General features: G+C 39.7%; 1 protein-coding gene across 1 annotated transcript in view; it reads left to right on the top strand.

The window, feature by feature from the left end:
• DDX4 (DEAD-box helicase 4) overlaps positions 1-17,014 on the top strand; it is a 123,464-nt gene that overhangs the window by 95,173 nt on the left and 11,277 nt on the right. Inside the window, exons 16-18 of the mRNA XM_042781441.1 lie at positions 3,007-3,136; positions 4,710-4,876; positions 8,402-8,547. Coding sequence (XP_042637375.1) covers positions 3,007-3,136; positions 4,710-4,876; positions 8,402-8,547 — 443 coding nt within the window. The remainder of the gene's footprint in view (positions 1-3,006; positions 3,137-4,709; positions 4,877-8,401; positions 8,548-17,014) is intronic.

Here is a 17,014-nt window from a genome sequence, read left to right as displayed (position 1 = left end):
CAAACGGAGGTCTCAAAAGCTTTACCATATCCATATGAGTAAGGCTGGGTTTACTCTGATGATGCAACTCTTTCCCGGTCCTATTTTGAGAGCCTTCTAACCTAACCAGACTATTCATAAAGTTGCGCAGTAATGTATCAGACAGTGTTTCTTTGCTTTTCATAAGGTTTTCCCTGGCCAGTTCTTTGAGAAGTGCATGGCCTCTTCCTTCTTCCTAGTCTGCCTCAGTCTGTAAGCTGGGCTGATACCTGTGCACCATGTGCATCCCACTGGGTTTGAAACACCAGTAGCTCAGCCTCAAAACTCACATCAACATCCAACCACGGTAGGACAAACAGACAGACAAGTTTGTCTCCCTGTTGGAAACCTCTCGTACCACCCTTACCTGGGTCCCTGCAGCTGACTTCTCTGTCCAGGTTCTTGGGCCTTTCAATCCCCTTTCTCCCACTCTCCCACCCTGCTGCTTTGGGCATGCCTAGGCTCCCTCTTTTCACCCGGATCCCTGTGGCTGACTGTTCATCTGTCTAGGTTCCTGGGCCTTTTAACCCCCTTTCTCCTGCTCTCCCTTCCTGCTGCTTTGGGAGTGCCTGCGTTCCTGCTCCTCACCTGGATCCCTGCGGCTGACTGTTCCTCTGTCCGGGTTCCTTGCTTTCAATCCCCTTTCTACCGCTCTCCCATCCTGCTGCTTTGAGCATGCCTGGGTTCTCTCTCCTCACCTGGATCCCTGCGGCTGACTGCTCCTCTGTCCAGGTTTGTGGCTTTTAATCCCCTTTTTCATACTCTCCCACCCTGCTGCTTTGGGCATGCCTGAGTTTCCTGTCCTTACCTGGAGCCATGCAGCTGATTAAAATCCTACTGAAGTAAAATCTTAAAATCTTACTGAAGTTAATTCAAAACCAGTTGTAAGTAAAATCTTAATGAAGATAATTCAAAACCAGTTGCAGTTGGTGTATTGACACAGAACTTCCAGAAATGCAAGCTGGATTCAGAAGAGGACGTGGAATGAGGGATATCATTGCTGATGTCATATGGATCTTGGCTCAAGGCATCGAATACCAGAAAGATGTTTACTTGTGTTTTATTGAGTATGCAAAAACATTTGACTGTGTGGATAATAACAAATTGTGGATAACATTGAGAAGAATGGGAATTTCAGAACACTTAACTGTACTCATGAATTAACTGCATTGACCAGGAGGCTGTTGTTTGAACAGAACAGGGGAACATTGTGTGGTTTAAAATAAAGAAGGGAGTGCATCAGGGTTGTATCCTTTCCCCATGCTTATTTAATCTATGTGCTGTGCAAATAATCCAAGAAGCTGGACTATATGAAGTAGAACGTGGCATCAAGATTGGAGGAAGAATCATTAAGAACCTGTGATATGCTGATGACACAGCTTTGCTTGCTGAAAGTGAGGATGACTTGAGGCTCTTACTGATGAAGATTGAAGACTACCATCTGCAGTATGGATTACATCTCAATATAAAGAAAACAAAAATCCTCACAACTGGACGTATACACGGCATCACAATAAATGGGTGAAAGATTGAGGTCTTCAAAGAATTCACATTGCTTGGTTCTATAGTGGATGCCAACAGAAGCAGCAGTCAGCTGCAAAGAACCTCTTCTAAGTGTGCTGAGGAGCAAAGCTGTCTCTTTGAGGACTAAGGTACACTTGACACAAGCTGTGATATTTTCATTTGTCTCATATGCATGTGAGAGCTGGACAATGAATAAGGAAGACCAAAGAAGAATTGATGCTTTTGAGTTGTGGTGCTGGCGAAGAATGCTGAAAGTACCATGGACTGCTAAAAGAACTAATAGGTCTGTTTTGGAGGAAGTGCAGCCGAAATGCTCCATGGAAGCAAGAATGGCCAGACTTTGTCTCATCTGCTTTGCTCATATTTTCAGAAGGGACCATTCCTTGGAGAAAGATACCATGCTTGGTAAGGTGGAGGGCTGATGAAAGAAGGGAAGAGCTTCAACAAGATGGATTGGCACGGTGGCTGCGATGATGGGCTCAAGTATAGCAAGGATCATGGAGCTGGCGTGTGATCCAATGGTGTTTCGTTCTGCTGTGCATGGGGTCACTATAAGTTGGACACGACTCGATGGCACCTAACAACAATAGTGAAGGTCATATTTTATCTCATGGTCTTGTTTTAATTTTCTTCAGCTTTAAGTTGAACTCGTGTGAGCAATTGAGTCTCTTCTCCAGTCAGTCTGTGGCCTCCTTCTAACTGTTAATATAGAGCTACTTCCTCTTTTTACAGATACTATCCATCTGGTGAGGTAATTCCCTTTCCCCCATGGAAAGTAGAGGGGATTGGATTTGGTTCCATCTTTCCATGTTAGTTATGGTCTGATAAAACTTATATTTATTAGCCTCGGCTGAAGTAGTTTCCCATGAGGGCAGGTCACTATTGAGGAGAACAGGGCACTATTTCAAAATGGTTACTTTTCTCCTCTGACAAGAAGCACAGAAGCATGAGGGGATTATTCTCAGAACTCCACAGTAAGAAGCTGATAGGCATCTTGGGAGTAAAACTAAGGAAGGTATGAGGCTCCACCCTAAGACTTGGCCCTCCGCATTTATCATCCCTTAATCTAGTCCATGTTTAGTTTCCAGTCAGTTATCCTCTTTTAAGTATTTTTACCTGATTTTGCATGTAACTGACGTAGTTTCTCTCCTTATCAGCAGTGATTCTCTGTATCAGCCTCTGTTTTTCCAGTTTTTGGTGTAGTAGGTTGCTCTGTGACTTCAGTTCTCTAATGGATCGCAGAAGAGCAGTTGATTTTGAGTTTTTTAGCATTTTCCTTGTGTGGTTTGCACATTTTGTTCACAGCATTACTTTTTTGACTGCTTTCTGGGCAGAATGTTTTTTTGTTTTTAGATAGTTAAGTGTATTCAGTTTTTCTTTATGCATTTTGTTTGGCATCTTGTTAAAAGAAAGTGCCCAATTTTCACATAGCTAGAAAATGATATTAATTTTTCTTGTCAATAGGACTTGTGTAAGAGCTGTTGTTATCTATGGGGGAACCCAGTTGGGACATTCAATTCGACAAATAGTACAAGGCTGTAATGTATTATGTGCTACACCTGGAAGACTGATGGATATCATAGGTAAAGAAAAGGTAGGCCCTAGAGTGATAACAAAATTGTGGGGATTGATTAATATTTTTTTGGTATGGGAAAGGGGAAGAATGGGATAAAGATAGGTGGTAAATAATATTTATTACAGCACTATTTGTAAGGCCCCAAATAATGACTAAATTATCATTTAATTCTCAAAATAATCCCAACATGAGATAAATTGTATTTTCTACTTTATCCTTCTGAAAACACACTCAGTAAGATTATATAATTAATTCCCTCAGCTCTAGTAAAGGATGGAGCTGTGGTTATATTCTCGGTATCTCATTTCCAGAATCCACTCTTATACCCCACAGCACTGAGAGAAAAATGCATCAATGACCTATACCTAGTTTCATATATGCCTTGATAAAATAGTTTTGTTTTTTTTTTCATGGAAGAAAGTTTTTGTGGTATCAGTAACTTTGTCTCCTGATTAAGCGTGGGAGTGATGTTAATTTTCCGTTTATAAGAAGTGACTTTAGGGCTGCTTTTTTAGGGAATCGGGAGCTCTGGTGCTGTAGTGTCTAAGGCATTTGACTGCTAACCAGAAGGTTGGCGGTTCAAAATCACCAGCCATTCCTGGAAAGAAGGTTGGGCAGTCTACTTCCATAGTGATAATACTTTGGAAACCCAAGAAGGGGGCACTGTGAGTCTGATCTGACTCGACGGCAGTGAATTTTTTTTTTTTTTTTAATTTTAGGTACTTACATACCAAATTATTACATTTCTAAATTAGCACTTTAAGCTCATTTTAAATGAACCAACTTAATTTTTTTTAGGCTCTTTACAGGGATTACTCAAAGTAAGTTATTCCTGTATAAGGCATCATACTCATTAAGAGTATCCAGAGAAATCTACCTTGCTCCCTTACGAAACACCTTCCATGGTGGTTCCAGGGTCACTTTTTTTCTTTTTACAAATGTCTGCTTCTGTTTATAGCTGTATTTGTGCAAAAGTAAAAGAAATTTTCCAGTTATTACCAAGTGACTAGAGAAAGGATAATTTTTTTTTTTAAAGATGTGAAGGGGTTAGCAAAAATGAATTCATTATGACATTTAAATATATCATACTGTGAGCAGATTTTGTTTCTTACATTGAAGTGTCTGATTTTATCAGATAACAAACACAATCTAGAACTGTATGGTGTCCAGTATAGTAGGTACTACCTACATGTGCCTATTTAAATTAAAAATGATATAAAATTAAAATTTCAGTTCCTTAATAATTTTATCTGACTAGTGGATACCATATTGGACAGTATAGGTATAGAGTTTTTTTATTGTCATTGCAGAAAGTTCTTTTGCACAGTACTGATCTAAATGTTTTGGTTTCTCTTAGCCTTAATTTTACAAAGTCTTAAACCATTAGAGAAAATTGAGAACTGAATAGTGAGAACTGAAAATTGAAAACTATCAACAGTAATTGTATTATCCAAGTGTAACAATTTTCATCAGTTTTACATTGATGACTGGTTTTTCACCTTAAAATATTTTAATAATTGGAATTGGAGAATAGTATAATACATTAATTAGCATGTATTTTCTGTTCTAACCCTTGAAAATGTTCTCAAAGATTGGTCTGAGACAAGTCAAATACTTAGTTTTGGACGAAGCTGATCGTATGCTGGATATGGGTTTTGGTCCAGAAATGAAGAAGTTAATTTCCTCCCCAGGAATGCCATCAAAGGAACAGCGTCAAACCCTTATGTTTAGTGCAACTTTTCCAGAGGAAATTCAAAGGTGAATTTTTTCCTTCTTAAAAATAATTTGGGTATATACATAAATATCTTTATGGAAGGTGAAGTAATGTCACTATCTTATTTTTGATAGTTTTTTTTTTTAAAGATTTTAACATAGATATTTAAGAAATAGATGTGTTCTTAACGTTTACAACTTTTCATGTGTTTCTCTTATTCCTAGTTTGCATTACCATCCCATTTTGTTAAAAATGTGTGTGTGTATGTATTTATATACATACAACTGTATATATGTATGCATACATATATTATACATACGTATTTCTACTTCTCTCAGCGTGGTGAGTTTGTCTGGGTCTATAGAAATATATTTGTAACAGTACCTAGATGTAATTTAGTAACTGCTTACTAAATGAAGGTGTTCTTATTATTATGCCATCTCTTCAAACCTAAATTTACAGATCTTAGGAGAGTTGAGCCTTAGGTAGAAAATTCACATGTATGTGAATTGACAACAGATACTTGGGAATCATACTATACTATTGGTCTGGTGAATTCTAATTAGAATAGCACTTGCCTGCTAGGATCTTGACTCCTCTTGCTGCCTGCTGGTCCCTTGGCACAGGTAGCCTTAAGTGCCTAAGCAGCAACTGGTAAGACATTATTCACTAGGACTTTTGCTGTTTTCTTTGTTGGGTCTGTTCTCTCTTTGGGAATCAGGACCTCTAAATCTGCAGAATCTAGAGTTGTTAGTGGGACAGAAAGCATGGATTTCCCAGGTGTGGGGCACTTGAATGCTAATAAGTGGGACATTCTTGCTCCTATCCCTTGTTTTCCAGACTCATGTACCACATGAGGTCTCTGATTAGAAGAACATACTGCATCTTGTTGGACGATACCCACTCTTCATAAAAATTTACTTTTATGCCAGCCCTGTTCTTTAGCCAACTCTTCCAGTATTCTGTCAGGCTGACAGTTCCTGGGTGATGTTGATCCCTGGGTTATGGCTAACTTGCTTGCTGCTTCCTTAAGTCAGATTTCAAACTTGAAGATTATTTTAAATAGACATCATTTAATCTTTTCCTGGCCACTGTATCTTATGAAAGAAACTGTATAAAACCACTAAACATGGTTCTTGAAATATAGTAAGTGTTGTTTTAACACTAAATTATAATTATTTTTTATATAGCGATGTCTTGCTTGATATGAGCACCTCAGAGGCAGGCATCTCAGTACTTTGTACTGTGTATGTTTGACACAAAGCACTTAGTGAATGAAAGGATGTTGAATAATTAAGAATTTCAGATGATTTCAAGGTTTTATGTTTTGGTAAGAAGGTGCTTGACTTTAGAAGGAAATATATCAAAAAGCTTCCTCCCCCTTTTGTGGGAAGAGAGCAGGTGAGGTGAAACAAAGAATGTTTCATTAAGATCTTGTATATGCTAAGTTTGAGCTATTTCTGTAACATTCTGTCAGGCAGCTAGAAAATAAGGGAAAAAGGTGCTCTCGTGGTACAAATGATGCACACATATTAAACACTTGAGTGCAAACCAAAAAGATGAAGGTTTGAACCTCAATCTGGGGACTCCACTGGGAGAAGAAACTGACAGACTGCTCCTGTAGAGATTATAGCCTACGGGACAGTTCTACTTTGGTAGGTTTGGGACTTTCCTGGTATCCCTACAAACTTAGCGCTGTAATTGGTGATTTTTTGCCCTATATTTCTGGATGATCTAAAGCAGGACTTCTCAGTTGTACACTGTCAGTGAATTACATGTGTCAAGGTGTTGATTCCCTCAGTCTTAGGAGTAGTGAGCACCATAGCCAGCAATGGCCTTATCCCATGCACCCTTCACCTCGTCTCATTTGTTTGCCCAACTGTGCTATAAAATACCACCATTTTCTATGTGTGTCATGACATGTAAGGCACTGATCTCGATATGGTTTTCTAATAATTGTTCCTTTGAAGCTTAGTGATTTAAAAGGTGCTATTTTCAGAAAATGCCGCTTAGCAATATCATACATAAAAGCAATGAATAAAGAACAAAATTTTATATACATACATAAAAGCAATGAATGAAGAACAGAATTTGTGCTATTGGCTTATGTTCTGGTTACCTAGTGCTGCTCTGACAAGAATATACCACAAATGGAATGGCTTTAACAAACAGGAGTTTATTCTCTTACAGTTTGGGGGGGCTTTAAGTCCGAGTTCAAAGTGCCACTAGGGGCTGGGTGAAAACCCCTCAACCTTGGGGTCCAGCTCTGCCTCCTGCTCCTGGGCCACTGGAGTTAGAAGCTTTTCTTCACTCAGACAGCTGTTGTCTCCTGAGGCTGCCAAGCCCAAGGTTGACAAGTAAACAGGCACAGTCCTGATGTTACTAAACCACATGGCAGGCCATTAATTCAAGTCTGTTGAAAGTCTCAAGGTCAGCAGAGCATGATAGGCTGCTGAACAATGACATGGCTGCATGCAGGGTCCAAGTGTGCCATAAGCTAGAGACTGTTCTCCAAGCCTTCTGCTTATATACAGGAAGACGACCACATCCTTAAGGCAGCTACTCAGCTGCTCCCAGTAGATTCCACTATGGAGTTGATTACCAGTCTCATCATGAGGAATACTACATCCAGCTGCCCAGCCACTCAACCAGGCTCAGCCAAGTTGACACACAAACTTAACTGCCACAGCTTATTCAATTTTTAATAAAAACTCCTGTTGATTAAAGTCTGATGTTTTAATTCCAGACACTTTGTTTTTATTGTTCCATACACATTTCATAAAGTTTTGCATGGCCAGAAGATTTCCTTGCAGTTACTGTCTATAATACGACATCAACCTCTTCACTAGTATAGTCATCCCTTGGTATCCACAACGGATTGGTTCCAGGGGAAACCCCCCTCTTGCAACCAATTTCAAAATCTATGAAAGCTCAAGTCCCATTATATGAGATGCTGTATCATTTGCATATAAACTACATACCTTCCCATATACTTTAAATCATCTATAGATTACTTATAATACCAAATACAATGTAAATGCTGTGCAAGTAGCACTTTATGCTCCCTTTGTGCTCTTGAGGGATTGCTTTGATCACTTAATTCCCTTCTAGGAGCCATTTTTTCACAGAAACAAAGAGTGCACACAACACAAGTTGTGAGCTAACAAGACACAAGGCAAACAATGCTCAGCAAGTGCTGGAGAGGGTTGGAGGGTCTGTGAAATGGTGGGTAGCTACAGCAGGAAGTGCTTACACATCACTGCATCCCAGTAGATTCAGAGTAGTGTTTGGCACATGGCAAATTCAAGTTTTATATTTTGTCACTTTCTGGAATTTTTTTCCCTAGAAATATTTTTGATCTGTGGTTGGTTGAATGCATGGATGCAGAACCTCATGGATATGGAGGGCCAAATATAGTTAAGAATTTTAAAATAATAAATTACCACTTTGCCTTATTATAGATGTTACAATCACTGTCTAATTGATATTGAAGTAACACTTGTAGGAATTTAGTAAGTATTGTATTAATGGAAGAAGATAAATGAAGGAATAATCTTTGGTTTTTCAAGGTTGGCTGGAGAGTTTTTAAAGTCGAATTATTTATTTGTTGCTGTTGGACAAGTGGGGGGAGCATGTAGAGATGTTCAGCAGACTGTTCTCCAAGTTGGCCAGTACTCAAAAAGAGAAAAACTTGTGGAAATTCTGCGAAATACAGGTATCTTTATATTGTTACAATTATTTCTTGTTATGATTTTGATTTTTTAAATGACTTACTCTTTTTATCATTACTAGTTTTATTAACTATAGTCAATGATACTCATATGAAGCTTCTCTTAATGTTACAAAAAGAACAATAAATAAAAAAATCTGAAAACTTCAGCATGTAAAGAAACAGGTGGGAGAAAACAGTACAGAGGCACGGTAGTTTATGTTTCTGGTTCATCTTTTTATGCTTTATCTGTGCGAGAATATGAGGAAGGAGAAAACAAAATTGCAAATCCCATAGATGTTCTAATGAGAATTTTTTTTTTTAAATTACAAGTCTAAATTATTTAATTCAATAATTTTTATGTGGACAGTTTTAAACAGGGTTTGAAATAAGATCTTTTGGTCTCATGGCTTCTAGTGCTGAGACAAATTTTATTTTAATTACTTGAGTTATTTCTTACCAGTAATCATGAAAGGAGATGCCCCAGCAAATTTAAAATTCTTGGGAGACAGCTGAGAGGTGAAGATTGCTGACAAAGATTTAGATAGAGGAAAAAAAACCCTAAAAAATATCTGTGCCATCTCTAATGATAACCAAGGTACTAAGGAAATCATTTAAAAAAGAACATTGCCTTAATCAGTGATTTAAAGTAAGCCAACAACTTGGTAAACAATCAGTGAAAATCATAAAATAGCTTAGGCAGTGTGTATGCAATTACTAAAAATGGGACTGAAAAAGAGTTAGGTGTTGTGAATAAATTACTGTTGTTATTATGTGCTGTTGAGTCGAACCCAACTCATGGTGACCCCTCCTTGAGTTTCCAAGGCTGTATCATTATGGAATTAGATCGCCCAACTTTCCTTCCGAGGAGTGGCAGGTGGGTTTGAACTGCCAGCCTTCTGGTTAGCAGTCCAAGTGCCTTAGCACTACACTACCAGAGCTCTTTCTAGTTTTGAAAAAATGAAGAATAGTTCGGGGTGCGTTTTAATGTTTGTTTTGTTTGTACTTCCTCTACAACCCTTTTCTAAGTTTTTGTATGATTCAGTTTTCTGTGTTATTATCAAATAATAACACAAATAGCTCAAATTATCTGGAGTTTGAGAAATTTTATTGATTTGCTTTAGCAAATACTTAAATACATTTTATATGTGTGTGTGTGTATTTATGCACACATACATAAACTAATGACAAATAAAATAATTATAATAGCTGTTGGCTACATACGGTTCTAATTGTTTTACATGTTAATTCATTTAATTATCAGAATACTCTTAAAAGGTAAGTGGTGGTATTATACCCATTTTAGAGATGAGTAAACTTAAACACAGACAGGTCAGGTTAACTTGCCCACTATAAACCAAAGCAGAAGAAAAAAACCACTATATAGTCTTGCTGAACTTAGAGCATTTTTGTAGTATAACTACCTTAAAAATTTTTGTAAATGAATTTGTGGAAGTTTATTTTGAGAATAATCCCAAAGAAGAGAGTTTTTCAGAAGTCCTAGTTGAAAGATCAGTATATGAGCACTGTTGGTATCCTTCAGTATTAAGTTACTTTAGGGTTCATAGTTCTAGTAATTTTTTTCTTTAACTGGAACATCCATTTAGTAACTCCTCAAATTTTATATATTTTTTGTTAATATAATTTATCTACTTACCTACTTTTTAATTTCAACTTTACTAGCTATTAGCTCTGGTAGCATAGTGCCTAAGGCACTTGAACTGCTAACCAGAAGGCTGGCGGTTCAAACCCATCAGCCATTCCTCAGAAGGAAGATGGGGCAATCTACTTCCATAGTGATACTGCCTCGGAAACCCAAGGAGGGGTCGTTATGAGTCGGGTCTGACTCCACAGCACATAACAACAACAAGAAAGCTATTTCCCTTCTGCTTTTAAAATGCATATTTTTATTACTTCAGAGTAGTATAATAAACGTATCTTTTTAAAAATTTTTTTTAAATGAATAGATGTCAGAAATTTAATTTAGCTCGTTAATTACCAAAGGAACCAATAAAATGTTAATAGTCATTTCAATGGAGAATTCAAAGAAGACTTACATGTATAGTCTACCAGGAATACCAAAATTGATGTAGTAATCAATGTAAAACTGATCAGTTCCACAGGGCAGTTACCAATTATGTTCAAAACAAAACTTTATTTGTATTTATGTCAAAAAGAATCATTTGCATTGCTATCAAGTGCTTACCATTTATGGAGTTACAAAATGAGAAAGACCATAAAAAGCACAGATGAGCATAAAAGAGTGCTCTAGATGATAATCTTTTTTGCTCATTTTAAAGTTTTACACAGTTTCTCCTGACAGCCAGTATTTCCTTGTGATCACAATAACCTCAGAAGCTATTCTTGATCACAAGTGCTGGTCTCATTATATTTGGCCTGCTCTGTTGCCTAAGGGCAGCAAGAATTCATTAACAATATAGGCTTTCTTGAATTTGTTTTCCAAATCAACAGCCATAGTACTGTACATTTACTAAAGTCACAAAATTAACTTTTCTTTCATTTTCATAAGGAATCTCAGGTTGGACTTTTAAAAGCCTCTATTGTTTACTATCCCAAGGATAGGAAACTAAGCCTAAAAAAAAATCTCTCCTCAAAATTTCATATGTAATACCTAGAAATATGAGTGAATTCATTTCTTCTCAAGGTCCCCCAAAAACCGTAGGGTTCCTGGAGTGCCAGGAAGTAGCCTTCCTTACAATCTCTGAGGCTGGGATCCATAAGGAAAGCTGACTATTGTTACTTAAAAATGTATGTTCTACTTTCTGTACTCAAATAGGACATTCTAGTTAAGACATTGATTGCACAGTCAACTTATCCACTGATATCTTGGTAAAAGGAGGAGGACAGATTCTTATTGAACTGATACAGATAAGTATATATTACCATGAAAAGTAAGGAGACTTAGTAAGAGTTCCTGAGTTTGGGGTGGGTTCTACGTCAATCAGAAATGTGATCAGATACTATTTTAAAATGTTGCATTTTCGTTTATAAAAGTAGAGTCTACCGAATTGTTAGGGGTTACAGATAGCTTAAAGAGAAGCAGGAAGCCAGGGCCAACGGCCTAATCCAGGTAAGGGGAGGGAGAGCCCCCACCCAAAGCAGGAAGTGGGAAGCCAGGTCTGATGGCCTGATCTAGTTTAAGTTAAGGAGAGCTTGCCACCCAGGCAGGAAGCAGGAAGCCAGGAGTGATGGTCGGAGTAGGTAAGAGAAAGGCCAGGAAGTAGGTGGAGTGGTTTGGAACAACTAAGGGAGACGAACTTGTCTGTCAGGTTGTCATACTGTGGTGGGTTATATGTTGCTGTGGGGCTGGAAGCTGTGCCACTGTTGTTTCAAATGCCAGCAGGGTTGCCCATAGTGGATGGGTTTTGGCGGAACTTCCCAACTGAGACAGCCTTGGAAGAAGGAAGAAGCCATCCACTTCTCAAATAATTGGTCAGGGAAGACCTTATGGATAGCAGAAAAACACCGTCTGATACGTTACTGGACAATGTTACAAATAGCCCTGAAACATTCTCTGGTGCAGTGCCGGAGGATGAGCCCCTCAGGTTGGAAGGTGCGCACAGTATGACTGGGAAAGAGCTGCCTCATTGCAGTAGAACCAACCTTAACGATATAGGTAAACCTAAGCTTTGGTGACCTCTATTTGCTGATGTGGCACGAGTCAAACTGAGGGGAAACAGCTGTAAACATCCATTGATAAATGGAACATAGAATGTACAAAGTATGAATCTAGGAAAATTGGAAGTTGTCAGAAATGAAGTGCAATGCATAAAGATTGATATCCTAGACATCAGTGAGATGACATGGACCAGTTTTGGCCATTTTGAATCAGATAACCACATGATCTGCTATGCCAGAAATGACAAATTGAAGAGGAATGGCATGGGATTCATCATTACAAAGAATATTTAAAGATCTATCCTGAATTACAATGCTGTCAGTGATAGAATAATATCCATATGCCTACAAGGAAGACCAGTTAATACTACCACTCTTCAAATTTGCGCTCCAACCACCAAAGCCAAAGATGAGGGAATAGAAGATTTTTACCAACTTCGGCAGTCTGAAATTGACCAAACATGCAATCAAGATGTGCTTATTATCACTGATGACTGGAATGCAAAAGTTGGAAAGAAAGAAGAGTCACTGGTAGTTGTAAAATTTGGCCTTGCTGATAGAAATAACTCTGGAGATCACATGATAGAATTTTGCAAGACCAACTACTTATTCATTATGAATACCTTTTTTCAACAACACAAATGGCAGCTATACATGTGGACTTCATTAGATGGAATACATGGGAATCAAATTGACTACATCTATGGCAAGAGGCAATAGAAAAGTTCAATAACTTCAGTCAGAACAAGATTAGGAGCTGATTGTGAAACAGACTATCAACTGCTCATATGCAAGTTCAAGTTGAAGACAATTAAAACAAGTCCATGAGAGCCAAAATATGACCCTGAATACATTCCTCTTGAATTTAGAGACCATCTCAAGAACAGATTTGATGCACTGAATACCATGATCAAAAACCAGAGAAATTGTGGGATGACATCAAGAACATCATCCATGAAGAAAGCAAAAGGTCATTTAAAAGACAGGAAAGGAAGAGAAGACCAAAATGGATGTCAGAAGAGACTCTGAAGCTTGCTTGCCCTTTTAATGGAGAATAGCTAAAGCAAATGGGAAAAATGACAAGATAAAAGAGCAGAATGGAAGATTTCAAAGAGCAGCTCTGGAAGACAAAGTCAGTTATTACAATCAATGTGCAAAGACCTGGAGTTAGAAAACCAAAAGGGAAGGACATGCTTGGCATTTCTCAAGCTGAAAGAATTGAAGAAAAATATTCAAGCCTCAAGTTGCAATGTTGAAAGAATCTATGGGCAAAATATTGAATGATTCAGGAAACATCAAAAGAAGATGGAAGAAATACACAGAGTCACTGTACCAAAAAGAATGGTCGATGTTCATCTATTTCAGGAGATGGCATATGATCAAGAACCAATGACATTGAAGGAAGAAGTCGAAGCTGTGCTGAAGGAAGTGGTGAAAAATGGCTCCAGGAACTGACAGAATACCCATTGAGATGTTTCAACAAATGGATGCTGTGCTGGAGGCACTCAGTTGGCTATGCCAGCAGATTTGGAAGATAGCTTCTTGGCCAACTGACTGGAAAAGATCATATTTGTACCCATTCCAAAGGTGATTCCATAAAATGTGGAAATTATCGAACAATTTCATTAATATCACATGCAATTAAAATCATAAGATAATTCAAAAACAGTTGCAGCAGTATATTGACAGCTTCCAGAAATGCAAGCTGGATTCAGAAGAGGATATGGAACAAGGGATATTATTGGCTGATGTCAGATGGATCTTGGCTCAAAGCAATAAATACCAGAAAGATATTTACTTGTGTTGTATTGAGTATGCAAAAGCATTTGATTGTGTGGATCATAACAAATTACAGGTAACATTAGAAGAATGGTGCAAAAATGGCAAGGAGGCTACATGGTCCGACCTCCTCTAACCCTACAAGAGGAAGACAGGATTACCAGCAGTAACCCAAGGCCTATTCGTACAAGGCCAGACATGCTGCCTCCCTCCAGCCCTTTCACCAACCGTTCCTCCCAAAGCACCCACCACCTCTCTCCTGGGTTCGATAATTCGCTGCAGTGGCCACACAGAGCTCACAGATTATGGGGTTTATTAGGGAAGCACCACAGGCCACAATTCAGGTTTAGGAAAAATGCTCAGTCTCTCTCCCAGCCCACCGACCCTCAGCCAGCAGTCTCTCACAGTCTCTATCCCAGCAGTGCTGATCCCTCGGTGTCTCACTCAGCACTGTGTATCTCTTGTGCCTCTTTCCCAGCAGCACGTGTCTCTTTCCGGGGTGCGTGTCTCTTTCAGCAGCACGTCTTCCTCAACCAGCAGTCAGAGCGAGTTCTGCCTCCAGGAGGCCTCCTTTTGAGCCCGGAAGGGTGGTCATACTAGCCAATCACAGCATCAGAACTCTAAGCACATGAGAGAGTGGGGACCTCCCAGAACATTGTATTGTGCCACGCCCAACAGAAATAACCCAGGTGGATAGCTTCAGCAATCAGGAGCTCCTCAGTTGCTCATAGAAAATCCCACCTTGGAATTTATAAAGACTCATGGGTAGAAAAGCCACACTAAGTAATTTACTACACCGCAAATGGGTATTGAAGAACACTTGATTGTACTCATGAGGAACCTGTACATAGACCAGGAGGCTGTTGTTAGAATAGAACAAGGGGATACTGCATGGTTTAAAATCAAGAAGGGAGTGTGTTAGACTTACATCCTTTTACCATATTTATTCAATCTGTATGCTGAACAAATAGTCTGAGAAGCTGGAGTTTATGAAGAGGAATGTGGCATCAGGATTGGAGGAAGAATCATTAGCAGCCTGTGATACACTGATGACACAACTTTGCTCAAAGTGAGGATGAGTTGAAGCACTTACTGATGAAGATTGAAGACTGTAGTCTGCAGTATGGATTACACCTCAATATAAAGAAAACAAAAGTCCTCACAACTGGACCAATAAGCAGCATCACGATAAATGGAGAAAAGATTGAAATTGTCAAGGACTTTCTATTACTTGGTTCTACAGTCAACACCAATGGAAGCAGCAGTCAGGATATCATATGGTTTGCAGCACTGGGCAGATCGGCTGCAAAAGACCTCTTTCGAGGTAACTATGGGGAGGAAGTGGGAGGGGAGCTGTTGCATTGTGGTAAAGTGTAGTCAATGTCATGAGACAAAGTAAACGTTGAACTTCTGTATGGAAAGTGAATTTGCTCTGTAGACTTCCCCCAATTCACAATTTAAACAAACAAACAAAAAACTCTTTTAGGGGATCTGTATAGGAGTGGGATAACAAGGTGGAATAAAACTCAAAATCATTTAAAAAAAAAAACAGGTATGCTGGTTTGATGGAGCCTGATGGAACCCCTGAGACTGTGGCTCTTAGCTGCCCATCAGGTCTGGAATTGGGAGGAGGTGGGAGTTGAGAGGAAGTGGGAGGGAAGCTGTTACATTGTGGGAAATTGCAGTCAATCTCATGAGACAAAATGTATGTACAGAGCTGTTGTATGGAAAGTGAATCTCCTCTGTAAACTTTCACCCAAATCACGATAAAAATTTTTAAAAGATCTCTTTCAAGTGCTGAAGAGCAAAGATGTCTCCTTGAGGACTAAGGTATGCCTAGCACAAGCCATTTTATGTTCATTCGCCTCATATGCATATGAGAACTGGAGAATGAATAAGGAAGACTGAAGAATAGTTGATGCTTTTGAGTTGTGGTGCTGGCAAAGAATGCTGAGAGTACTATGGACTGCTCCAAGAACTAACAAGTTTGTCCTGTAAGAAGTGCAGCCAGGAGTGCTCCTTGGAAGCAAGAATGGCCAGACTTTGTCTCACCTACTTTGGTCATGTTGTAAGAAGGGACCATTCCCTGGTGAAGGATATCATGCTTGGTAAAGTGGACGATCAGCAAAAAAGGAGAAGACCCTCAACAAGATGGATTGACACAGTGGCTTTAGTGATGGGCTCTGGTATAGCTGGGATTGTGGACCTGGAGCAGGACTGGGCAGTGCTTTTGTTCTGCTATACATAGGGAACCCAGGTGCACCCAAAGCAGCAGGGTGAGAGAGTGGGAGAAAGGGGATTAAAAGGCCCAGGAACCTAGACAGAGGAGCAGTCAGCTGCAGGGATCCAGGTGAGGAGAGGGAACGCAGGCAAGCCCAAAGCAGCAAGGCAGGAGACGGGAGAAGGGGGGATTAAAAGGCCCAGGAGCTGGGACAGAGGAGCAATCAGATGCAGGGATTCAGGTGAGGAAAGGGAACCCAGGCATGCACAAAACAGCAGGGTGGGAGAGCTGGAGAAAGGGGATTAAAAGGCCCAGGAACCTGGACAGAGGAGCAGTCAGCCGCAGGGATCCAGATGAGGAAAGGGAACACAGACACACCAAAAGCAGCAGGGTGGGAGAGCGAGAGAAAGGGATTAAAAGGCCCTAGAACTGGAACAGAGGAGTAGTCAGCTGCAGGGATCCAGGTGAGGAGAGGGAACCCAGGCATGCCCAAAGCAGCAGGACGGGAGAGCGGGAGAAGGGCTTAAAAGGCCTAGGAACCTGGACAGAGGAGCAGTCAGCTGCAGGGATCCAGGTGAGGAGAGGGAACACAGACACACCCAAAGCAGCAGGGTGGGAGAGCGGGAGAAAGGGGATTAAAAGGCCCAAGAACCTGGACAGAGGAGAAGTCAGCTGCAGGGACCCAGGTAAGGGTAGTATGACAGGTTTCCAACAGGGAGACAAACTTGTCTGTCGGTTTGTCCTACCATGGTGACGTGTTGATGTGAGTTTTGAGGCTGAGCCACTGGTGTTTCAAACCCAGCGGGATGCATGTGGTGCACAGGTTTCAGCCCA

Source organism: Orycteropus afer, unplaced genomic scaffold (genome assembly GCF_000298275.1).
Source record: "Orycteropus afer afer isolate SDZICR_OR568_19922 unplaced genomic scaffold, OryAfe1.0 scaffold00122, whole genome shotgun sequence".
In the NCBI taxonomy this organism is placed as follows: Eukaryota; Metazoa; Chordata; class Mammalia; order Tubulidentata; family Orycteropodidae; genus Orycteropus; species Orycteropus afer.
The sequence above is the reverse complement of the archived record's forward strand: the minus strand, read 5'-3'. Positions and strand labels throughout refer to the sequence as shown.